The sequence below is a fragment of the Tiliqua scincoides genome, chromosome 5 (genome assembly GCF_035046505.1).
Source record: "Tiliqua scincoides isolate rTilSci1 chromosome 5, rTilSci1.hap2, whole genome shotgun sequence".
NCBI classification, from domain to species: Eukaryota; Metazoa; Chordata; class Lepidosauria; order Squamata; family Scincidae; genus Tiliqua; species Tiliqua scincoides.
Window position 1 is genome coordinate 53,207,794 of NC_089825.1, and position 26,739 is coordinate 53,234,532.

General features: G+C 41.4%; 1 protein-coding gene across 2 annotated transcripts in view; it reads right to left on the bottom strand.

The window, feature by feature from the left end:
• Nucleotides 1-26,739, bottom strand: part of CLASP2 (cytoplasmic linker associated protein 2) — a 161,307-nt gene that overhangs the window by 78,834 nt on the left and 55,734 nt on the right. For both annotated transcript variants that reach the window (XM_066628157.1, XM_066628156.1), the window contains exons 8-9: nucleotides 7,881-8,027; nucleotides 841-920 (exon numbers count right to left, since the gene is read on the bottom strand). In XM_066628157.1, coding sequence (XP_066484254.1) covers nucleotides 841-920; nucleotides 7,881-8,027 — 227 coding nt within the window. The remainder of the gene's footprint in view (nucleotides 1-840; nucleotides 921-7,880; nucleotides 8,028-26,739) is intronic.

The following is a 26,739-nucleotide window of genomic DNA, read 5'->3' on the forward strand; positions in this document are numbered from 1 at the left end:
TCTGCTGGGTTTCATTTGCTTTCTCCCAAGCACATAGCAGCACAAAACTTCTTGTCTTTGTTTACAAAGTAATATTGGTTTAGGTTTCATATATAGCATATATACCAACAGTTTGTTTTGTCTAGCTAGCACGAAGGAATAATGGTGATGGGTAAGAAGCTGTACAACAATGTGATACGCTAAACTGGTTTGTAACAGAAATGAGAAGTCAGGATTTGTATTTATATAACACAGAATCAAGAGCTGAAAAGAACCTGATCATAAAGAGTTCAATTCCTTACTCAAACCAGAATCTGCCATACCATTTAAGCCACTTATAGATTAATCCACCTTACCATGGCTACCTTATGCTACAAGGAGACAGCAGATGTGGTTGAAAGTCTAATGCAGCCTAGTCCTGAGCAATTAAATTCCCTTTCTCAAAATACAAACTGTATCAGATGGTTCAAACCAGTAAGGTAAATTGCACAGAAGGGAATACAGAAGGGAATACTTCATCAGGGAATACTTCATCAGGGGCTAGTCACTGGCCAATCTATTTAAAGGATTATTGCTTCTCATCCCACATGTAGTTTTCATTTAAAATGCAGGTGCTCAAATGACAAACCCATCAAAATGAAGATTGCCATGGTCCTCATTCACAAGTTCTTTGATTTCACAGAGCAACGGGGAAAAACTTAAGTCATAATTAAATGTAGGCTCCTGTTGTTTCACTATGTACTATCAACAGTTAACTTTCCGTTGTCAAAAGGTGAGATATGCTACAAAAATGAATTGGCAAAGAACTTTGAAGAGCTACCAAAATGAAATTGAGAATATCAATAAATGGGAACACCTCACCTGTACAGTAGGAACATCTGTAAATGCCTTTATAAAATCATCTTCATCAACAGCACCAGCTCCACCTTCCTTGGATGTGCCTGTAAGTGTTAAAAAGTTTTGTGTTAGCTGGGATTTATGTTGCAGCTTTCCAAGTGAACTGGAAACTGAATAATAACTGAACAATTTGCCACAGTTTATTATATCCAATTCAGTTACGTTTTAGCTACTATCGGTTAATGTTCAATATTTACAAAAACTAAATTGGCACTAAAGTCTGCCTTCTGTCTCAAATAACAAATTTTGAACACGAAAGGGCAAGGATGACAACAATTATTATTGTGGCTCTTTCATATTCAAAGGTAAAAAAAATACCACAAAGGGCAATTCTATACATTCAAGTCATGGGATTGAAGGAATACGTCAGCATCAGTGATAGTCCAGAGTGCAAGCTCATCAAATATTCAGAAAAAACAAGATGGAAATGTTTTGTAAAGGGTCAAAGAAAATTTTCATAATATAGTGAAAGGACAATCAATGGATAAAGTCACTTGATATGAAGTCAAATGAAAGAGTTAAGGAACAGCAATTAGGATGGGATTAACACAGAATAAGCAAGGCAGGTAGAACAGTTTTTTCAAGACCAAAGAGGAAGCAACTTAAACAAGCAACAGAAGGTCATAATAAGAGATTTAGTTGTGTGGGTGTTCAAGTGTCTGGACTTTAGATTCAAAGAATTTACAAGAGTTAACCTTGCTCCAGATCAGCTCTCCATATTCTGTCCTTAGCAGCACTGTATATAGACATTCACAAATATTGGTTTAGCGTACTACTAGTAAATTGTTATTTGTGGCTGCCACTAAGCCCCACTCTTCTCTCTCTCCTCTGGTATGAAAAGAAAAGAGGTAGAGTCTTCTCTCATTTGTGCTGGCACACAGAAATGAAAAAGTGGTGCTGGATGTCCTCTTTGCCAGAGGGCTGGGGGCAAATGGTTTAGTTACCTTTAGTAAACCTAGCAAATGGTTTAGTTACCTTTAGCTATCACAGAAAAAGTGGCAGGGTCAGTGGCTTGTTGTCACTGAATTATGATAACATAATAGCAATGCATAAGTATCTATCCCCAATACATTTTTCAGGTACTTTTTTGTTGTCATTGCACAAGTGAACCATTTACCTGAACAAAAAATTTCAAGACTGCCGATTTAAAAATAATAATGATAATAATAATCATAATGAAACAAACATTATATCTGCTAGATTGGTCACTGTCTCTTAAACTGTATTCTAGGGACCCAGTTCATCAGAAATTTCTCAAAAAGATAAGTAATAGTGGACAAACTCCCCTGAGAGCTTGTTCATCACTATCAACCTTCTCTTGCAATATATAACCAGAGGAGTGCAGTGGGGCACGTAACCAGTTCAGGCAAGTTAAAGCCCTAGAAAATGTGCAATAAACTTTGGCAATACCCAGTTGTTGAATGGCATGTGTTCATGGGTTCCTTGACAAACAAGCATTTCCCCTGAAGGTGGAAAGTTTGAAAGATACTGGTTAGAAGATGGAAAGGAACAAAGGTATTTGACTCTAATAAATCAGGAACATTTATTTGTTCAGAATCACTGAACAATCAGAATCAATGAATTGCACTTCACCAATTATTGTAAAAGTAAACTCTGGTACATGTACTGGACTACAGTAATTGTAAAAACTTTCATTATAACACATGGTAAAATAGTCTATAATCCTATTTTTTAAAACAGTAAAGCTATTAATCAAAAGCAATATTTTATCATGTGTTAATCTTAAAAGAAAGCTTTAAGATTAAAAGTGAATATTTTAATACCATATGTTAAAAGGTCACTTAATACAACATACCTTTAGGAAACTTATTTAACAAATTAAAAGGCATGTTTGTGACAGGTTAAAAGAAATAGTACATTGCACGCTCAAGATATTCTGAAAATAAGAGCAGCAGCATTATTTTAACACTTAAATCAGTATGCATTGTAGCATACTTACTGTATAGTATATGTGCTAATTTAAATATTTTATGAGGTAATTTGACAAAGACATGGGAGACCAGACTCACTTTATCTCTTTTTTATTCTGGTCTACGACAAATTGTACAAGTAGCTCTTCTAAAATATACTTTAAAGTCCTGAATATTTTTGTAAAATAGCACCTCCCATAATAATTTAATTATTTCTCTCATCTCTCTCATCCTTTGTTTTGTGAAGCCAATTTAACCTGTCACTGCAGGTAGAGAATTTAAATATACTGAAACAAAACTATATTCAACCCATTATCCTGGTTTCTGTTTTCATTCAGTTTTCTTTTCTACTATCAATAATCATATTGTAAGTTCCTAATTTATATTAATCTGGATGATCAGTTATTTTCTTTCAACATTGGCTTATATTGCATCTCTGACAGTATCTCAAATATTCTAAGCAGTATTTTGTAGTAGTTGAACAAAGCAGAGGGGTAACATGTGGCCACCCATTCGCTATCATGAAGCCTATGGGTTCTTCATAGCTGCAGAGAGCAGGAGCCAATTCAGGCATGTCTGATGCCTAGCTGGTTTTTTGACATTAGTTACTGCTGTTTTTAATTTTAAAAAGACAGACATCATGCATTATCACAGGTGGCTTCTAGAAAACCCTCACTTTCATCAGTGATTTCCATATGGCTGTGGTTTTCAAATTGGGGCGCCGTGACACCCCAGCCTGAAGGCCCTGGCCTCTTCAGGCCCCAGCCTGAAGTCCCTCACTCAAATCTCACTAGGTGAGATTAGGCAGACAACTATGTCTCAGCCACTCATCTGCAACATGGAAGATTATAATTCTGGCCTAAAAGTTCCAAGAAGACTTACATGTAAATCAGCAAACATTTGAAGTGTTCATTGCTAACAGCTACATATTTTTATTACTTATGCTTTACTATCCTTGCAGACACAGACTTCACCATCAAGAGGTGGGATCTTACTATACTCACTAATCTCAGCTACAATACACAAAAACAAACAATTCCCAAATGGTATTTTAAAGGTATACATAGAGATAGCTACACTTTCAAATTCAGTTGAATTAAATGTCTATTGCATGTATTTACACAGATGGTGCTTATAAGGCCCATAGCCAGGGAGACAGACCAGAGACAGACTGCACTTGCTCCCGGTGTGGAAGGGATTGTCACTCCCGGATTGGCCTTTTCAGCCACACTAGACGCTGTGCCAGAACCACCTTTCAGAGCGCGATACCATAGTCTTTCGAGACTGAAGGTTGCCAATAAAAAAAGCTTCTATGAAACCTAAATGGAGTAGCTGGCAGTGGAGTAAAGCTCAGTGATAAGCTCTTTTTTATGTGAAACTAAACAGTGTCATCTATGTGTCATCTATGTCACCACGTTTCTCAACTGTGGATCGGGACCCACTATGTGGGTCGCAAGCCAATTTCAGGCTGGTCCCTATTAATTTTAATGTGTATTTATTTTTAATAAATTAGTCTTAATGGTACCTTGGTATGTGACTGCATTTGGGTAAATGTTACAGATCTGTACTTTTAACAGGCTACTATGTACACATAGTACTATGTAAACCCCGCTAACTGGGTAAGAGGCACTTGTTAAGTGGGTGCTCTTCTTTTATTTAGCAGGGGGAGAGTAACTGTCCCTCCGCACCCCAGCACTGCCTTTTCTAGTGGCTGTCTGCTGGTGTTCTTCTGCATCCTTTTAGATTGTGAGCCCTTTTGGGACAGGGAGCCATTAGTTGTTTGTTTGATTTTCTCTGTAAACTGCTTTGTGAACTTTACATTGAAAAGCGGTATATAAATACTGTTAATAATAACAATAATATACAGGCGTGTGTTGCTTAACCTTCTGCTTAAGGACAGACCGCATATATAGGGGTCAAAGGACAACAAAAAGGCTCTTAATCAGACAGTCAGGACTCCCATAGCCTGTAGCAGAGTGTGTGTTTACACAACAAAGAGGCTCTTAATGTAAAGAAGAGGTAATCTATCTCCAGTAGCCTGTGCAGCCAGCTAGTGTCTGGCAGAGAGTGTCTGTTTACACAAAGGCAAGAGACTGATCTGAATTTTCAGTTAACGACCTAATTGCATAACAACAGGGACTGGAGAATGTATCATTAAGTTATGTACACTGTATAAGCTTTTAACAATGATAGTCAAAGGGCTTGCTCCCAAGTAAGTGTGGATAGGATTGCAGCCTTTGGGATGTTTGGGGAATTTGATTTAATCATATGGGGGGTTGTTAAAATTTTCCTGCTTGATGTTACTTCTGGTCATGACATCATGTCCAGGTTAATGACATCACTTCCAGTGGGTCCTGACAGATTGGCCTTTCTAAAAAGTGGGTCCCTGTGCTAAAGAGTTTGAGAGCCACCGATCTATGAAAATAAGACACAAGTAATATTCATGATTTTAAATACATAGTTGCTATCCCCTGCAACACTCTTTGATTCAAGTCATACTGCTTGCTTCATGGATGGGTCAGCTATGGCCATAACAGAAGAGAACTAACAACACAAACCATGTGTCATCCTTCCTATGGCTTCTCTCATTTTTGTAAACAATAATCTTATATTATTAGAGATATGAGAGGGGCGGCGGCCAGGAAGAGGGCCTTCTCGGTGGTGGCCCCTGAACTGTGGAATACCCTCCCCTTAGAACTGAGAACTGCTCCCTCGTTGCTAACGTTTCGGCGTGGACTGAAGACCTTTTTATTTCAAAAAGCTTTTAATTGTTGATAGGCTGGCTGGCGTTCTTGCTTTTTATATGAAAATCCATGGGGTTTGTTTGTTTGTTTTTAGATTTTTTAATTATTGTAAATTGTTTTTTGATTGTTTTTAATGTTGTATTTTTAAAGTGTTGTGAGCCGCCTTGTGTGCCCGTTGGGCAAAAAGGCGGGGTATAAATTAATAATAATAATAATAATAATAGATTTTTTACATTCTGCCATTCCTCACAAGAGCTTTTCCTCACAGCTCCCCTGTAAGGCAGGTTGAGTTAAATGATAGCAGCTATCCAGGAAGGTTTCTGACTGGGCATTTGAACTCAAGTATCCCAGAGTTCCTACACCTGCCACTATACTAGATTAAATCTACAAGTTCTACCATCTCAAGTCACACATGTAGATAGGTCCCTAATAACAGAAACGAATAGGATACTTAAGGTTACTATTTTCATACCTGCCATGTAGAAAAGTATGAGTTTGTCCTTTTGTATAACATTGTTCCTATTTGTATGTGCCAAGTATAATGAAAAGGTAAGCATGCTTTAAACGTTCAGGATTTGCTTTTGGCATCTATCTACTATTTTAAAAACCAAATCTTTTTTAAACATAAGGCCACAATTTTCTAGGAAATCACAGTAATTAAATAACTATTTGAACAAAGCATAGAGTTAAGTGCTAAAAGCTTACATTAATCACAAAATGTATTTATAAAGTGTGAGTGAAGGGATTCCACATCAGACCTCTTTGCTCTCAATGCATAGCCAAATTTAGGGCCAGTATCACACCCCTGCAGTCAGTACACATCTACTGCAACCTATGTTTATAGGGTTAATGTATAGTGTTATACACAACCAGACAAAATTTTTAGAACTGTGGTGCTTGATGGCTTGCACAGTTAAAGCACTAATGCACTAAATGTTAAGATACTGCTGAATACATTTTATTTTATTTATCTGGAAGTTTATACCCCATATTTCTACCCAGAAGAGGCCCTCAAGATGGCTTTTAAAAAAATTAAAAATACAAAGATATATTAATCAAAAATTTATAACACAAAATGATAAAAAAATTGAAAACAAAAACCCAAAAACAGATAACCAAATGAAAGTTGAGAAGGAAAAACACTCAAATCTGGGATTATTAATTTAACTGAAATTCCTGCATAAATAAAACAGCCTTTATTAGCAAAACGTCACCAATGAGGGAGCCAAGTGGGCTTCCAAGGAAAAGGAGTCCTAAAATCTGGAGACTGTGACTGACAAGGCCCTGCTTCACTCTCCACAATAATCTTCTGAAAAAGCAGGAGCATAGAGCAGGGCCTCTGATACTGAATGGTGCGAATGGACAGACTCATACGGAGAATAATAATCTTAACTTTTAAAGCACCGATTCACAATGAAAGTTTCATGTTTCTTTCAGTACTTATCATGCAACTTCCTCAACCTTTTATAACCATACCACATTAAAGTCAAAGTGGAACTATAACAAAAATTAGATACATCTTCCAAATAATGGATACGTATGATCCCTGGTCTGCATTTAACAATTAAAATGCTATTTGGTACTTAAAGAAATAATTTTAGTGACAGAAAGATTTGTGCCTTTTGACAAGTCTTTCCATTGCCAATTATTTCAAAGAGAAGAAACTAACATCACCTAATTCATAATTCACAAAGATACTACATGTACATAACAGACTTGTTTATGAGATTAATGTGCCAGATATGGAAGGGTACATATTTATACATGTTTCCTCCCCAAACACACACAATGAAACTGTTAGATTATACTAAATCCACTAAGTAGATTTCTTAATCTCATTCATTTTATATTTGTCCACTATTCTACCACAACCCAGAAGTTTTAATAGTAAATACAGTAAAATACTAGATCCAGTTCAATGCAATACAAGTGAACACTAAGTGCATCTCCCACCATTCATGAGACTGGGGGAATCTCATTCATTCTCTTAAAAGATCTCATCCTGCATTCACCAGTTGACCAATACAGCCTAATACTTCTTATTCCATAAAACTGATCCCCGTTTCTTAGCATCCATTGGTTGGCCAGTTACACTATATGTACTTTAATCAGATTATCACCTATACTCAAACAAATGTCAATTCATATAAGCACACAGTGTGTCAAGGTTTCCTGATCTGCAAAAAAACCCCAACAACAACCAATACTGCAGTTATGAATTAATCATTACACTTCGAAGTTCTTTGAAAATGACTTTGGCTGTGTAGGATCAGGGTCAGCAAAAGAGAAAAAAGTGCAGTATAACCATGTTTGAATAGTAGAACCTTACCTCCAAGCTTAGGCCCACCAGCAGAACCTGGCTTTCTTGAAGTATTGGAAGGGTTTCCAGGTTTTTTAGGTGCAGGAACCTTGAAGGCTGAGGCAGCTGAAGACGGCCTATTTCCATCCACTGATTCTTCATCATCAAAGCTTTTGTCTATAAATGAGATTTTATGTAAGAAGGTTGTGTTAAAATCTCATTTTTCCTTTTTTTTGTTCTAAAGAGAAGTGCCTTGCTTCTTTCACCATAAGTCACAAAATATATCAAATAAAATCAATACTAATTATTACATCCTTTGTCTGCAGCCTTGAAGACAGACACTGAAAAGGAAAAAAATTAAAGCAATCTCATTTCATATATAGTGGCTCTGAAAATGACACTGAAGTGAAAAATATATTTTAAAGCTTAACATCTGACAAGCCAGGAAAGAAAAAAAATCTGTTACAAGGTAAACCTTCCCTGCCTACAAATTAAACCCCTATAATTTTCAATTCAGCATTTCCAAAGAAAAAAACCATTGCCTTTCTGTTACTCCTGCATGCCATCTCTGCTACACATCCTCCCACAATGTGTCTACTAACACTCCCTGCTTCATTTCTTCCACCCTGATTTTAGCACTTACAATCACAGATCCGCTTGCAGATCAGCCGCCTCATTCCTCTGACAGCTTTTAATGCCCTTTACGCTAAGATGCTCCCAGTTGCTCACATGGCCACACGGATGGACAATCTCAGTCCTAATCAAAAGATTCCATCTAAAACTGACAGAAAACACCACAGATCCACCACAGAGATTTGTGCCGGCATCCTTCTCTCTCTTCCCTGCACTAGGTGCTGAAACAGCCAATCAGCTGCAAGGTGACATCATCTTCTGGTAGCCACTGCTAGATGAAAAGGTGAAAATTCTTCACACATATCAGTTCATTCCCACGCACAAACATTTGCAGTAAATTTTCTATAATTCTCTTAGATACATTTTAGCAGCAAAATACCCACAGATCTACTCCCCAACATTCAAGGGTGTGTATCTTTTGCCTAGTAAAGTTACTCTTTTCTTGCTCATAATTTTTGCTTTCACAACAGCATATTCTATTAATACTCAAGAACTTAAAAAAAGCATTCACAAATCAAATGTGATCATTTTACAGTTCAATGAGAAAGCTGAATTTCTCTAGTTCCCTGAAAACATTAGAGAAAGCCAACCTGTAGTTTCTCTCACAAACAAAATGGGCGAGGCTGACACAGCTGTGTAAGAGTCACACATCCATGAAGCTGGTATTCCTTTCTCAGAATCTTTTTTATTATGATTTTCATCCTGTCACACTCCTTTAACCCCAATGTACTCCCTCTTTCAGAAAACTTCCAGATAACCTCCTTGGAGGGAGGGTGTATTTCCATTACAGTAAGAAAATCACAATTTAAACACACACACACACACACACACACACACACACACACACACACACACACACACAGTTACTTAACAACTCAAATTAAAGAAATACTGACTTGGTATTATAATAAAATCTGTAAACAGAACCAGTGTGTTGTGTGCCCTATGTAGTTATGCTTCTTAATTACACCAAATATGTAAAAGTTTCATATTGTCCATGTGAACACATCAAATGTGCTTCCTTCCAGGCAATCATGATCAGAGAGGAATCTGACTCTGAGCATTCTACATGCAGGGATATGTTACTATCAGAATGCAAGGGGGAAGACATGAAACACATTATTCCATGAGTTGCCATGGAAACTGTACTCTGCCCTAGCACATGAACTGGAAGACAACATTTCAGTTCTCACTACAAGAGACTGCTTTAACCCTTACAGCTTAAGGATTTGATAGGACACACTGCTGATTGTTTCAATACACAGCAGTGAAACCTCTATATGCTTAGTAAAAATAAGGCTACATTAAAAATAAAGCTTAACTGTATAGTAGTTACACTTCAGGTTTATGCATTGAGAAACCATAATCTAGCTATAAAAGCACACTGTAGGGCACACAGCTTATATGAGAAGCATTAAGTTCCCCTGAAAGGTTTTTATGAACACAGAAGGCATCTGCTCTGCGTATCTTCCCTCTTAAAAATTTTTATGCAGCATCATCAATGCAAATGGTACTTTACAGAGAATAAGCAAGCAGATTCCCTATCCCAAGGAGCTTATAGCCTAGAAAGACACAAGCATCCCTCCCTGTAAGCCACGCGGCCCCACAGCTCTAATTGAAGCCCTATGCAGCTTCCCTCTCCGGAGCACAGTGTGATGACATCACCAAGCACTCCAAAACCACCCCTGCACAGCCACCATAGGCTCTGTGCACTCTGGGGGAAAATCAGAGGGAGTACTGGACTCAAGGCAAACAGAGGAAGGGAAGGGGAGAGGCAAGGATAAACAGAGGAGGAACTCACAATTACTTCATTACACATATTTATAACCAAACACAAACATATTCAGAATACTTTCTATCTGGATTTAGTAAACTTCTTTTCTTTTTAAATGCAGAGAGTTTGTTCACTAATTTAAAAATTCATTATGTACTAGGTAATAGTATGCAGCAATAATGTTTATCTCAGTTTCTAAAGAAGCATCTAGTTTAAGGTCATTAAAAAAGTGGATATGAAGATGGAAACAGAATACTATAATATTCTACTAGATACTCTAGATACTAGATACTCTAAATAAAATATGGAAAGTATCAAGAGTTCAAAAACTGCACTGTAGAATCTAAGATACATAATATTTGACTAGTTAAGAATCATTTTATGTATAACAGAGTCAAGGTTTTTTTTTTATTATCATCACTTTATCCAGAGCAAATGCAAAAATTAAAACTACCTGCATAATTATGTCCATCTTGCCCGAAATATCTTAACAGTGCAACTACTACTTTCCCTCCTAAAAATTCAATTTACTATGATCTACATTTCTGCAATCATAATTTTGGCCTCACATTCCCAGGATAGAACTGGCATCCATTGGCAACCCTAGGGGGGGTCAAGGGGCACAGTGCTTGCGGGAGGAGTGTCACCATCAATTGTTCCCCACTGCCTGTTTATCTTCCTTTTTTATTTTTTTAAAGAGGAAGAAGCAGGCAGTGCTGCTGGCTTCTTTCGTTTTGGAAAAGGGGAGGTGGTCATTTGGCATAACCATGCAGCAGCAACTGCAATGACGTCATCATGTCACCATAATTACTTCTGGGTGAGGTGGGGAGGCGTACTGGCATTCCTGATTCCCTGGCAGCTGAGAGCCAGGAACGCCACAGTGCTGGAATCCTCCAATAAAGATTCTGCATTTTTTTGTTATGAGAATGCATATAGGCCAACAAATGCCTACATTTCATTGATGCCAAAATAAAGGCCTTTCCAAGCATTCATTCACAATGAATATAAAATCTCTTCCTGGCTTCACTAGCAACATCGTACAACATGCTCTATCCTCACTCCTGGAAAAGACATCACTTAGTATTCAATAAAGTGCATTCAAATACTATATGCATAGATGCGTTGCATTTGCAGAGTTCATTTAGGGGAAAAAATGAATGTCTAGAAAGGCCTATGACTAACATATGCTAGTATCCTACACTTCTGCAGAGATCCTCTCTAATCCTTTTCCCCTTAAAAATCTTTTAAGCGACCTGGAAGAATTTGTAGACTCAAACTCTATAAATCTCAGATGTGCTCTGGGTTTGCTGCAGGATGGGATACCTCCGCTCATACAGGATGTTCTCCTGGCTTGCTATTGAGAGAAACCTCCACTTAGACAGCAGAGCCAGCTTTAGCCTGACTGGATCCAACTGGGCCCTGCATCACTGCTACCAAGGAATGGCTTACTAATAGGTGGACAGCTCTGCTGGTGAAGAACCCTGAAGCTGCCAAAACAGAAGTGCTCCTTGTGTGAGCAGAACTGACAGCCCCTCCACTCTGCTCCCCACAAGCCAGCCAACTCCACTCTGGAGCTGGTGAGCTTGAAGTGAGTCAACAAGAAGGAACGGCAGTGGCAGGTGCAAGAGGCAGCAGAGGGAGCCAGTGAAGGGAATGGAGTGAGCGCCTTCCCTTTGGACCTTGGCTGGCTGACTAGCCCTCCATCTCTCTGGCTCTGCATTCGCAATCCCTCCCTCACCTCTTTTGCTGGTCCATGTCAAGGGTAACAGCTAATTGTGAGGGGCTTGGTGGCAATTTACTTTACTGCCACAGCAGCAGCCCTATCTGCTCCTGCCCCTTCTCTAGTCCTCATCTCTCCTTCACTCACACGCACTTCACCAAGCCCCTTCATCACCTGAAGCAGGACTCTTTCCCTTTAGGTGTCTCTCACCCTCTCCCCTTGCTTTTAGCCAGAGCAACTAGCACATCCTTCCCAATCATTATGGAGGTGCGTGACACCCTCCAGTTTTCCCCAGATGGGCTCCCTCTTACTCTGCCCTGGAGATAGCCCAGCCCTGGCTTTGGACTTGAATGGCAGCGGGACCTCAGCTTGTGCTTTCCCCTCAACAGTGGTGCTCACATAGAGGTCAAGTGGCAAGCAGCCTTGAAGGCACCTTCTAGGGACAGGCCCTGGTGCCTGCCTTCCACACTGCTCCAGCTGTGGGGGAGGGGGGCGCGGAAGACAGACAAAAAAAAGCACGGCCAACTCATGATCATCTTCTTGGGCTTGTAGCACACACATACCTCAAGGCATCTGAAGGTTGGTTTGCAAACACTTATTATTATTATTATTATTATTATTATTAACAGTATTTATATACTGCTTTTCAACTAAAAGTTCACAAAGCGGTTTACAGAGAAAAATCAAATAACTAAATGGCTCCCTGTCCCAAAAGGGCTCACAATCTAAAAAGATGCAAATGAATACCAGCAGACAGCCACTAGAACAGACAGTGCTGGGGTGAGGTGGGCCAGTTACTCTCCCCCTGCTAAAAAAAGGAGAACCCACTTGAAAAAGTGCCTCTTACCCAATTAGCAGGGGTTGTAATGCATACTTGACTGTATTTTAATATTTTGGGGCACGAAAGGGGGAAGGGCTGAGGGAACGCATCAAGGAGAAGCATCAGGCTGTGCTGTTTGGAGGGGACAAGCCCGCATAGATGCACAGCACCCGTAGGTGAGTGACAGTGCATGCTTGCCTCTTTCCCTCTGGGTACAGTTGTTGAGGAAGCCTCTTTGCGTGGCCTGTGGCAGCTAGATGCTCCTGGCTGTTTCCATGTGGTCTACCATCAGAAGTTTGCTTGTGGCACCCCCTTAGCACCCTCTTCTGGCTATGCCACTTTTGATTTATTATCTTATTATAGTGTCTTTTGGGTCAAACATGCCATAGTCAGGCATGCCAGAGCATGAACCAAAAGGAACTGAGAGGCATCCAAGCTCAGCAAGGTGGGAGGGGATGGGACAGACAGAAGGAGACAGAAGAGGCAAACGGGAGAAGGGTCATGCAGCAGTAGCTGGAAGGTTTACATTAAGAGTACAACCCAATCCTTTGCAGCTCTAGTCAGTAGTCCCATGGCCTGAATAAGGCAGCTTCTTCCTCCCAGATAATAACGGAACCATGAGGAACCGCTTCCTGGCTTCCCTGCCTCCTTTATCCCCTCAAGCCAATCCTATGGCGAAAACCCCCTTGGGCTTCTCCTTCTGCCCTACCTTGTCTAGAGGGAAAAAAAGATCACCCATCCTTCGTTCAATGATCATTGGTTCCTTCAGAGATGGACAAGAGAGCCCATTCATGCCTCCCTCCCCTTCTGCTCAGTGTAAAACATTAACCCTTTCCTGCCTCCTGGCTGGAAGTTTCCTGCTACTGCTGCCTAGTCTGAATTATGGCCCCACAAGGTGTTTCACAATCCAAAAAAGTAAGCAAACACACCCAGACACAGATGGGTCTGCACTTGTGGGTATTCATTTTTGAGTCAGTGGTCTCAGACTTGAGTCAGTGCTGGAGTCATCAATACAGGTGACTCGAGTGTACACAAGTCAGTAAAACACATGTGTTTTTACAACATGGACTCAAGTCATGTGATTCGAATTCTCATCCTTGCTGCATCTCTGCTACTCAACAATTTTACAGGACTTGGCTTAACAGTCATCCTATTCTTCACATCCCTTTTCCATAAGCCAATGGGTCTCCAATTATCTCCATACCTATACAGCAGGTAACTTCAAATACCAACTGCACCACAAAGTATGAAATACTTACTACAGGTCCAGCCTTGTTATACACGGATTTTTTTTATACACAAATTTGACTCAACATGAATGGCCACTGCAAATGAGAAGGATTGTGCTGATCCCTAGAGAGGGGAAAAATGCACCCCTTTAAAATCACAGTTTTAAAAACTGCTTTTTATTGCTGGAGACAGTCATACAAGTGATTACAGGTATAACCTAAGTATTCACAGATTTTTCTTTCTCAAAGCTGATGAGAAGGGCCCTTTAAATTAAACGAAAGCAGTCATTTAATAATGCCAGAGAGGGCAGCCGGCTTTCAATCCATCAATCATTCTCTCTTCAGGCTTCACTCCTCCCTTCCCCCTGAGCATGTGAAAGAAGGCTAAATGGCAGAGATTATCACCTTCTCAAGTGGTTCTCAAACTCTCTGGGAGAGTTTGAGAGGCACTAAGTTCTTGCGTGGGCGGGAGGGGGGAGGCAGCAGGGGCAGGGGAAGGCAACAGCGCGATCCCCAGGATCACGCAGCTCAGGGGGGCTGCAGGAGCTTGGATACACGTACCCAAGCCCCTGCAATCTCCCAGGGGTGCGGGGAGCCCGGCGCGACCTGCAGCAGGGCTCCCCACAGCAGTGAAAGTAGATGCAAAGCGATCGTGCCCCACCTCCGCTGCCTCCTCCCTGCCTCCAGGCTGCCCCCGCCCCTTAAGGGGGCAGGGGCCAGGGCCCACAGGCTGGGGCGTCGCAACGCCCCAGTTTGAAAAGCCCTGACCTTCTCCATTCTTTCCCCTTGCTGGGGTTCCTGGTGAAGGGAGGGATTGCTGCTTCTAGTGAAGCCTAAGCACCTGGAGAGAGACTGATGGCCTCTGTGTGCATTACAAAGGTCTTCAAGGCTGTTTTTAAATCACCAGAGCAAAGAAACTATGTTTTTTAAATTGATTTGTTATAGTGTGTTGATTTGTTATAGCTGCCATCTATGCGAGTTCTTGGAACGGAACCCTCATGAATAATGAGTCTCAACCTGTATACTGTGGAGCAGGGGTGTCCAAACCCCGGCCCTGGGGCCACTTGTGGCCCTCAAGGCCTCTCAATGTGGCCCTCAGGGAGCCCCCAGTCTCCAATGAGCCTCTGGCCCTCCAGAGATTTGTTGGAGCCCACACTGGCCCAACGCAACTGCTCTCAGCGTGAGGGTGACTGTTTGACCTCTTGCGTGAGCTGTGTGATGAGGGCTCCCTCATTTAAGGGATTTAAGAATGCCTGCCTAAGTAAACCGCCTTGAATAAAGTCAGAGGAGTAATCCGATGACCAGAAAGGCGGTATATAAATACCTAGTTATTATTATTATTATGCATCTTGAGGGTGTGTAAGGGCACACACTTCTAATTTCAAACGGACTTGCAAGAAATACCATGATAGTAGTTGTCACGCAGTCAATGTTATGGGCCACAGCAGTGAACTTTATAGATTCAATTTACAGTGTCTGATCTATGGTTGGAAATTAGGGAAACACAACAGTCAAAAAGACTGAGGAATCACAGGTAACTGAAGTCCTGTTGTTGATGTCCTCTGTAATGCCACTGCTTTTAGTAGCATGGGGTAAATAAAAAAGGACCTATATGAAAAGGGAAGACCTAGGATTAGGAGACCAGCAACATCTGAGAAAATTAACAACCCTTAAATCCGATAGGGTCCATAGCATCCCTATGCTACTATTCATGCAGTGTTCCTTCCATCACTACCAATCCATTGCTTTTCAACTAGTTTGGATAGCTATCCGTCCTCTCCCAACTTGGGCCATGACAGCTTACAGGAGAATATATTCACAGTTCAATAGCAATTAACCAGTAGCCTCACTTAGATGTGCACAGTTGTGGGTACACGTAGTGTCCAAAGTTATGTAAGGATGCAGTAGGTTTGCTAGTCATTCTGGAAGGAGTGGGTAGGGAAACAAGCTAAAGCACACTGTAGGCAAATTATTGCCTCTTTTGGCGTCAAGAGATATGGGGAGATAGCAACAGATAAGGAAACTAGTGAGGAAGGCCCCCGGAGAAGACTCCCAGTTTTGATGTTCTGCTCACATGGATACTATTCACAGAGAATACATGTTCCCATACACTGTGGATGTTGCTGGGTGCATTAGATGGAAGGTAACCAGTCACTGGACCACTGCAATTGATCCAGCTATCAGTTACGGGGATAAACCAAATGTTCATCAATTATTCTAGCAGCACAAAGGCTGATTGAAACAGATGTAAAATCCAGGTTACTGCAGACAGTTCCTGATTACCCTGCAGCAAAAATGCACAACAGAAGTAGAAGTGATTGTGGTGTGAAAAGAACTACTAGCCTAGCACGAAGAAAATGCAGTAGAGCGGCATTATGAACTGCTATTAACAGAGCCTTGAATCCCACTGAGGAGGGCTTAACATGAGTGAAAGCCTTTCACTCAAACACCCAACCTGTAAGAGATTCTCACCAATCCTTGGAATTAAGTGAAAAGGATTCTGCAGGCTATGCTCCTCCTTTCCATGGCACAGTAGACCATATTGAGTTCTGACCACCATAATTTTACAATGGGAGGAAACGGATAACTGGTCACTCTTGATACAAAGTTGTTTAGTTTCCATGTTGCAGAGCTAACACCTGCATATGTCCTATATGTTGTGCAGAGTTTGTGCCTCACATGGATTAACAGAAGCAATGAGATTCCCACAACACAACTGCCTACTTATAGCAACCCTTGTACACACCTCCAACCATACCTATCCACATGTGACTAATGATGTTTCTTACAAAAAAAGTCACTCTCAATTTGAAACAGATGGACAAAGAAAAGCTCCACCATTTGCAGCAAAAAATATATTTTATAGGTTAAATATTAGGAGACCTAAACCTGTACTTTCCATACATGGAATGAGGACACCACTGGATATTTAAAACCAATTTTAGCAATCAACCAATCGCCAGGATGACAACTGCACCATGAAGGTAAGCCTCTGGAGAAACTGAAGATTCTATGAGTTTCTATCATAGAACACTTGAAAAAAAAACCATTTTAAAAATAGGCTTTATGGTCAGCCTGTCTACATAAACCGCCTTGATTCTATGTGACTCGAGTCTATGAGATTTAGAAAAAGGTGGTATATAAATACTGCAATAAATAAAATTTTCATAAGCTGGCCTTACTTTATTGGAATGTTTTAAAAAATACAGATAAGATGCATTAAGAATTAATACTTTTGTGCTTGAGTCTTATAAATCATTCACAGAATCAAAACTAAATACAATTTAAACTCAAAACCAATTAATACACCCATTTGTGACTAGCTATTTTGAAGGCAATGATGGAAACTGAAATAAAATTGAAAAATTACAAAAGTATAGGGACAGAATGACTTATCTTGTACATTAATTAGAAAGCTCCTTCAAAGGAGATGCTAAATATAGTAAAAATAAACAAGCATTAAAATGTGTGAACCAGAGATGACAAACACTCTCATTAGCACCAAAATGTCTTTCTTATGAGTGTTAAGGATAAAAGTGGCATGATAAATATGAATTTCCTACAAATTATAGTTAGATTACAAAATATGAAAAATGAATTTACTAACAGTTTGTACTTGTATGCTATACACAGAACAAAGAAAGATCATTTAAATCAAAACTAATTAAAACACTCTTTTCCAATTAGCTGCTTAAGAGGGCGATCAAGCAAAATAGAAATTTAGAATTTTCAGTCAGTTGAATGCTTTGAGTATTTGACTTTAGAATGATCTGGACTTGTCCTGAAGCAAGTCATGACGGTGTGCTTCTTTCAGAAGAGTAAGCAAGCCTCTCAATGACCTTTGTTTTGCAGCATTAGGTATACAAGTAATTGATACCTTTACATATATAACTAAAACTCTTAAAAGCTTTCTTTCAAAAGAGCTAGTAATTGACCAGCATGACAGATTGCAAGAAATATGTAGTTACTCTTGATTGTTATGAAACTCTCCTGAACAATGTTATGTGATACTGTCCAGAGATCTTTGGAGGCAGCAGAGCACGTACATATGGTAGATAATATGGTGAATTTTGTGACGGATTGTGAAATTCACCAAGTTAGGATGCACTACAAAAAACTTTGATGGTTCTCAAGTTTCAAAATAGAGGGAGGTCCTTTCTGCAGAAAGCAAAAGGCTTTGTAACAAGCACACACACACACCCCACTTCAGCTCAGAGGGAAACTATCAGCAGCTGTGAAAAGCCATTTGTTTGCTTGCAAGTCAAATCCTTTCATGATATATCATAGTCCCATATCTATCACTTCCAAAGTCCCTCAGTCTTGGGGAGTCTCTAACCCCCCAGGAACCTCAAAGTTTACAGCTGGGCTGACTTCAACATGATTTAGGCAATTTCACCCAATTGGGCCCCACACATGGTGGGGAGCAGGCTGCCCACAGGTGGAAGCCAGCAGGCAGATAAACCTCAGAGGCCAGAGTGATGAGCAGAGCTTTCGCGGGCCCTCCTGACCACTTCTGCTTACAACCAGCACAAAATTGGGCCATTCCAGAAGCAGCTCCCACCCACCGCTGCTTCCAATTGGCATGAAATTGGGCCACTCCGGAAACAGTGGGAGCCTGGTTTGAACTTCTTGCCACCACTTGTTGTGGATAAGTTGGGGATAAGACAAGGTCCATGTGGAATTGGGCCCCACACCTCCTAAGGCCAGCCCTAGCTTACAGGTATGGTGAGTCCTAAAACAGACCACTGAATAACTCTTTTCTGCAACACAAATTTTTATTTCTTTAAGAGGAAGGAGTTTTAAAGTGCTACTATATGTTTGAACAATCTAAGAAACAGACTCAAAGTGCAGGCACTTTCACACCCACAAATAAATATCTTTAATTCTAGGTGCTGAATAACTCATTTTTCAATAGACTCAGTCACTCCTCTATAAAAGCTTTAATATTAGGATGTTCTTCAAAGCTGTGTTCACACCAAATAGTTTGACTGTGTTAAATTATGCAGGGGTATATTACCCATAAAGCAAGCAAGCTATTACAAGCCCTCTTTCTATCACATTAACTTTTATTTCACAAAGAGCAACAAGAAGAACAGATAAGAGTATCTTGAACTGAAATAGACACAAAAGTAGATTTCATTTTTTTAATTTGAGAGCAGCCATTATGAAAAACTTAGAAGCAACAGAGTCCAACAAGGTAATCACTTTTGGAAAGGCTGCGGGCCCAGACATCCTTCCCCTTGATATATTCAAGGTTGACCCAGATTGGTGGGCACCACTATTGGCAGACCTGTTCACAGTTGTAAATAATACTGGTATTATGCCCAACTTGTGGACCCATCTATCATTATGCCCATTTATAAAAAAAGGTGATAGATAGAAAGCACCCAGAGAGCTATCACCCCATCTCTTTGCTATCTTCTCTGGGCAAGATTTACACAAAATACCTTTTGGTCAGGCTCACCAAGTGGCTGAAAGAAAAGTTTCTTACCTGGTAAACCTGTTTTGGATAACTCTTTAGCCCTATCCCATTTAGTCACTAAGTATGCCAAATCTAAAAATTTCCATCTCTATGCTGCCTTCCTGGATTTAAAAGGTACATTTGACATGGATGATAGGGAGCTACTTTGGCTAAAACTGGACAATTTAGGTCTGGACAAGAGACTCCTCTTAATCAGGAAGCTTTACTCGAAGACTAGCTGCTGTGTTAAATTAACAACATGTGGGAAACTTTTGGCCCCAATTCCTACTAATTTAGGAGTCAAACAAGGATGTGGCTTAGCCCCTATGCTGTTAAACATATTCATTAATAATCTGGCTCCTCATTTGTCCTTAGTTGACTCCCATCGTCCTAAATTAGGTAATTTACTGTCCCATCTTCTGTTGTATGCAGATGATATGCTGCTACTGTCCCGTACGAAAACTGGCTTGAAGCATTTAGTCAACTCATGTATTAAATACCTAACTTCCAATAAATTGCAATTAAACTTTGAGAAGTCTAAAATAGTGGTTTTCGGTTCCCAATGGAAACCTACCTCTTAGTCCTTTGGTGGGAAGGTAATCGAACAGGTTAAAGTTTTCAAGTACCTGGGAATTCTGTTTCATCATAGGCATACTTGGTCACCTCATTGCCAGGCTGCTATTAACTCAAGCAATTTATTAGTTCAAGTTACTCTGCGGTTTTTTTACACCTGCAGCAATTCTTATATCCCAGCAGCGGTACAGATCTTTAAGCCCAAGGTTCTGGTACGATTGCTGTTTGGTACCCCTATCTGGATTTCAGCCATTTCCACTCTATTAGAACACGTTCAATCCAGATTCCTCTATAAAATCTTTGTGATACCTTACTGCATCCCTTACGCAGCATTGTGCCTCAAAGCTGGTCTGCATAAAATTGAAACACTGGCCTGGCTGAGATTCTTGAAATTTTGGCTAAGGGTCGGTTTTGAGGCAAATCAGAACATCATGCTCTCCGATATTCTTGCTGATGTTTCTTCTTCCCCTGGTCTAACTTTATTTCATAAAAGACTCCAGCTCCTAGGTTTATCACCTGATCTGATAGGAGGATTACCCATGTCTGCGGCTTACAATCTTATTCGGACCAGACTATTCAATATAGGGAAAAAGGATTTGCAAGATGCAGCCCTAAGTCTTGTATATATTGGTTCCCTGATTTGGGTTCAAGCTATATATCGTTCATGTGTTCACCTCAGATTCGTAGAGCCTTTACGCTGGGTAGGTTTAATATCTTACCTACAAATGTACTAAGGGCAAGATTTAATAGACCATTGGAGAGTCCCCAGTCATGTTCTTGCGACCTGACCTCAAAAGAGTCCTTGATCCATGTACTTTTGTACTGTACCCACTATATTGATTTACGACATCGATTTCTATATCCATTCCTGGACGGGAGAAATGAGTGCTGCTCATCAAATGTTGCAAAATATTTAAGGCACTGTCAAGGCGTAAATTCCTCTGTATTTCTTTGCCTGATCATTTATTGATGGCTACCTTGAATGTTTTAATTTTTTTTTCTTGATGGATTGTTTATGTCAATAAAGGTGGAATGAATGAGTAATCACTTTTTACAATCTAAATTTGTCCAAATGCTCTGGATTCTGTACATTTTTTCCAACTTCGAAGTAGGCTGAACACTCCCATACCTCTGTATTCACTACACCTCTCCCAAAGGATAAAGCATGGGGGGTTAATCCAAGGACGAGCAATAAGGATGTCCTCTACCACAGATGATTGAAAAATGGTAAGCTGCCCTATGTTTTCATAAGGGAAAAGGAGTTAATTGTCTTTACCAAGTGAGGAATCCAAGCTTAGCACTTTTCCCCAACATGGACAGGAGGCATGTCTTTATTCAGTGAAACACATATCCTTTCTTATCTACCATTTTTATTTTTGCATGTGAGTAGTTAGTAGGTATTTGAACCACTTAATTGCACACCCCCCCACTTTTTTCGTGCACAGTGAGACTGAAGTATGCTTCCAGTTTGTTGATTTTCTCCTTCTGCATAGATGTGAATGTCTGAACTGGGAGATCATTTTGTCTGAACATGGTAACTCCCTCTAATTCACGATATTGAAACCCTCTAGCAGTTTCGATACCAGAGACGGAAGATACACTGGACTCAAATAACTGGGTTCTCATAGGAAACTGCCTTGTATTGAGTGACTTAAAATGATGCAAAAATTGGTATACAGGTCCAGCCTTGTTATACACTGATTTGACTCAAGACGAATGGCCACTGAAAATGAGAAGGAATGTGCTGATCCCTGGAGAAGGGAAAAATGCACCCCTTTAAAATCACAGTTTAAAAAACTGCTTTTTACTGTTGCAGAGAGACAGTCATACAAGTGATTACAGGTATAATCTAAGTATCCACAGATTTTTCTTTCTCAAAACTGATGAGAAGGGCCCTTTAAATTAAAGGAAAACAGTCATTTAATAATGCCAGAGTGGTTAGCTGGCTGACAATCCATCAATCATTCTCTGCAGGTTTTATTCCTCCCTTCCCCCTGAGCACATGAAAGAAGGTTAAATGGCAGCGATTATCACCTTCGCCATTCTTTCTCTTGCTGGTGTTGCCAACACTGCTCCTTCACATGTACGCATGTGACCTACACATGTCGTGCGCACATAACTAAAATTGGGGACATTAGCAAGCAAGAGGTCAGATCTAGCAGTGTGACAAGGTTTGGGATCGGTGACATGGATGAGCAATGCAACCAGCCTCAAAGTTAGGCTAACAGTAACCAGAAAACAGAGCTTTTCAAAGAAGAAAATGAGTTTATTAAAGAAATAATCTTTTGGGGGAAGAGAGAGAAAGAGAGAGAGATCAAAAGGGAGGGGAATTACCTATCCCAGGGGTGCTCACACTTTTTTGGCTCGAGAGCTACTTTGAAACCCAGCAAGGCCCGGAGATCTATCAGGGGGCGTCTGACAGACACCCCCTTTAATGTATGGAGCCCCTGCTGGAGTCTAGTCAGTTTCATCAGTTTTGTTGCTGCATGCTTGAAGAGCAGCTAAAGTGTCAGTTTCAGTGTCAGTTTAGTGTCAGCTAAATATGTTAGTTTCGTCTAGTCCAGGGGTCGGCAACCTTAAACATTCAAAGAGCCATTTGGACCCGTTTTCCGGAGAAAAGAAAAGCTCGGAAGCCACAAAACCCTCTTGACATCTAAAATGAAGATAACACTGCATATATAATTTTTTTTACCTTTATGCTATGTATAAAAAAACTATAGTGTGTTAAAATCAATGGGATTTTGTTTGACTCCAAAGTGGAGTCAGGGGAGGGGGGAAAAACCTGACAGATGCTGCTTTGCGCTGAATCGAAGCAATGGGAAGACTTATGCAGGCTTACTCAGAAGTAAGCGCCTCTCTGATTTCCATGGGGCTTCCTCCTTAGTCAGCGTGTGTACTATTAGGATCGCATCCTCCACCCTCAGACTTCTTTTGGGAAGTCTGCCCTGTCGGTTTCAGAGGGACTGACTTCCATGCTCAGGTACACTGAGCAGGAGAGAAATCGCACAAAGGCCAGAGGGGCTGATTACGGAGTCGGCTCCCAATCCTAAGCATGCCTACTCAGAAGTAAGTCCCATTCAGTTCAATGGGGTTTACTCCCAGGAAAGTGTGCACTCCCTGCAGGCGCACTCCAGGGAGCTCCAGGGTCGGTCACCCCATCTCTTCTGCAGTGGGGGGGGGGGAACATTAAGGCAAAGGGCGTCATGAAGCCTGCCACACTCATAGGGATGGAGTCGAAGGATCCCCCTGCCTGCTCTGTGCGGGGGGGGGGGACAGGGATGGCGCCAGGGTGAGAAGAGCCCAGCCTGGGCGCAGGGGAGGCGCACGTGCACCTCGGGCTGAGCACTCCAAGTTGCGGGGAGGGGTTGGAGGAGGCTTCGGAGCGCAGCTTATCTGCCTCGGAAATGCCTTTGTATTTTACATAGTAGTTTAGCAAAGGGGGTGACAGAGAAGCGCTCTGTCACCCCCTTTGCCACTTTTACTCACTTTCACCCGCCCTTCTCCACTGAGCCCATGCTCCACCAGCTCTCCCTGCCCGGCCACAGGGGTCCCTGCAAAGTGCCCCCCGCGCCTGTCACCAGTGGCTCTGTCCCGCGGTTCAGCCCCCTGCCCGCTGCAGGGAGAAGGAAGGAAGGGTGCAGGGAAGAGGTGCCCGGCTGCCCCCCCCCGCGCCTGCTCACAGTGGGGCACAGAGAGCAGGTGCGGGAGAGCGCCGCTGCCCCTTCCTTTGATGCCCTTCCCCGCTGAGCCCATGTGCGGCCGTGCCAGCGCTGCCAGCTCTCCCTGCCACAGGGGTCCCTGCAAAGCGCCCCCTTGCCCGCCATCAGCGGCCCTGTCCCACGGCGCCTGCTCGCAGTGGGGCGCGGAAAGCAGGTGCGGGAGAGCGCCGCTGCCCCTGTCTGCCGAAGGAGCTGCTGTGGGCAAGGCGGCACTCACCAGCAGCCAGCACCCGCAGCACATGGCGCCAGAAAGAGGCGCCCTTGGGACTGGGCTGGCTGGGCGGCGGCCGCGGGGAAGGCGCCCCACTTCCAGCCCCCACTTGGGAGCCGCAGCAGACCGCTCAAAGAGCCGCATGCGGCTCTAAAAACACAGGTTGCTGACCCCAGGTCTAGTCACTAGACGAAACTGACATATTAACCGTTTGGAGAGACAGGGCTCCGAGATCTACTCATTATGCCTCACGATCTACCGGTAGATCGCGATCCAACTATTGAGCACCCCTGACCTATCCTATTCTGCTGGTTTGCTTGAGTGTGAAGTCCTTCTTGAACAGCAAGGCAGGGCTGCAAAATTCCCAAGTTGAACAAACTGCTCTTGTTTGTCTCTGTCCTTGTGTCTTGTTCCTTCTTGTGTCTTCTCTTGTTCTGTCTATCCTTGTGTCTTGTCCTTCCTTCTGTCTTGTTCTTGTCCTAGTTAGTTCTAATCTGCTTCCAGAGCAGGGAAGTTATAGGACTTTTCACAAAAGAAACAAATGAATATCTGCGGGACAAAGGAGTTTGCTGAAAAGGAACTACCCAATTGGGCCATTGTAATTCAATTTAACATTCAGGCAGGACTTGTTCTTGCCAGCTATCCTTTGTCAGACCTCAAGCACCCAGATTTTATCAACCATAGAGGGGGCCTTTCCTTGGGAGCCAGCAAAATCTTATCCCTTTTACTTCAGGGAGGCTTGCTTGACTCTGAAACCAAGATGGAGTCAGTTTAAACTGGACATGTGTTTGGGGAAAGTGGGTGTCTGTAACACTGGGACTCCTGGTGAAGGGAGGGATTGCTGCCTCCTAGTGAAGCCTAAGCTCCTGGAGAGAGACTGATGGCCTCTGTGTGCATTACAAAAGTCATCAAGGCTGTATTTCAATCACCAGAGCAAAGAAACTTTGTTTTTTAAACTGATTTGCTATAATGTGCTTTTTGCCATCCATGTGAGTTCTTGGAACAGAACCCTCGCGAATGACACTCAACCTGTACTTGCTACCCAAATCCAAGACTGCCTAGCACAAGTATGGCTCAGAAGTATTTGGATATTTACTACTACTATTTTCCTTTTTGTTAGATTGTTGCATTTTGTTAAGTTGCATTCAGCTCTTGTGCTGCCTCCTTTTTGCTTCTCCTCTGCTTCCTGAACATGCCTGAACTGGGAGAAATCTGGGAGGATGCAGTCTGATTCATTAGGCAATGGAGTTAATGGGCATGAAGACAATCATCTTCATTTTGAAAGGATGAAGGCAGCATGTTTTTTTTAATGCTTGGGTTGTAATTTTTAAAGGAGAGGGAGTATGCTTACATATATTGGTGCATGAAGTGAGAGGCAGGTCAGATGCTGCTAAGCTAAGCTTCTCCAGAAAGGCAGCAGCTACCATAATCTTGAGTTTTTTCAGAGTAAAGGCTTGACAGGTCAAGAAAGTCTTTCTGCCCTTGCAGAAAGACTGAGACCCCAAGTAACACCAATTTAAAGCAGTGATGTCACTGAGTTTCTGAAATGAGCTTTCTATGATCCAAATTAAATCTCTGTGTTTCAGCTAGATTTGAAAAGATATTCAGCTCATTACAAGCTGTCCCATCCCTTTCTCAAAACATTTTCATTTCAAACAGGAGGATCATATGGACAGCTGCTCCTTGGGCTTTATTTCCTAATGAAGACCTGAGGCATGGACAGATCTTTTCTTCACACACACAGCTTCCACTTACAGGAAGTCAAATTTGGAGAAAGGGACAGGAGCCTTGCAGAAGAGTCAGCATGGACTCCAGTTCAGCTGGGGTGTTTGAGTGCTCAGTGACATCTCAAAAAAGTTCAAATTTCTCAAGAAACGTGTGTAAAAACTAAAGAAAAAACCCAATCCAAACTGAAATGGTGCACTTTGCCCATTTATGTTTTAAAGAGGACAAATAAGCTGATACTACATCCACAACACTTTAAATTTGCTAGGATGCAATTCTTTTATAATAGTAGCTGGTCTGGTAATAGTTGTTTGAAGCAGCTGCTACACAGTTCAAAGAATTTAACTGTACAAAAACAACAAAAAGGGGTAGTTTTGCTAGCGTGGTTGAAATTGTCTGAACCACAAGATTCTGGTTCAAGCATTTACCATGATGCTAATAAAGTATTAAAATTATTTGTGTTGCTCAAGTAAGACCCAAAGTGGTACTTATGAAGCATGGATATTATACTACCTCCTATGTCCTGTTATTTATAGTGAATTTCCAAGCCTTGAAAAGATTAGGTACCAAATATATTGCTAAATTTGAATCCACAATTAGCTTCTTATAAGAATTAAGGAACACCACAGGTTTTTCATGTGATGGAATGAATCTTATAGCCAACTGAGAATATTTCACTCTCTCAACCACAGGTACGGATAATTTCTACAAATAGAGACATGCAATAAAACTTTGAAGTTTATTCCCAGACTTTAATAGCAGTGCTTCTCTTCATGGCTCCAAGAAGCCATAAGGATGGCCCTACCTGTTCAAAGGTCTATCTAGTTTAGCATTCTGCATCCCACAGCGGCTGACCAGCTGCTCCTGGGAAGACCAAATGCCAGACAAAAAGTCATACTTTCCTGCCATTGATCCCTGCAAGTGGTATTAAGCACCTGCTCCTGCTGAACCTGGACGCAGCATACAGCCATTGATACACCTGTCATCCATTAATTTGTCCAATACCCTTTTTAAAGCCATCCAA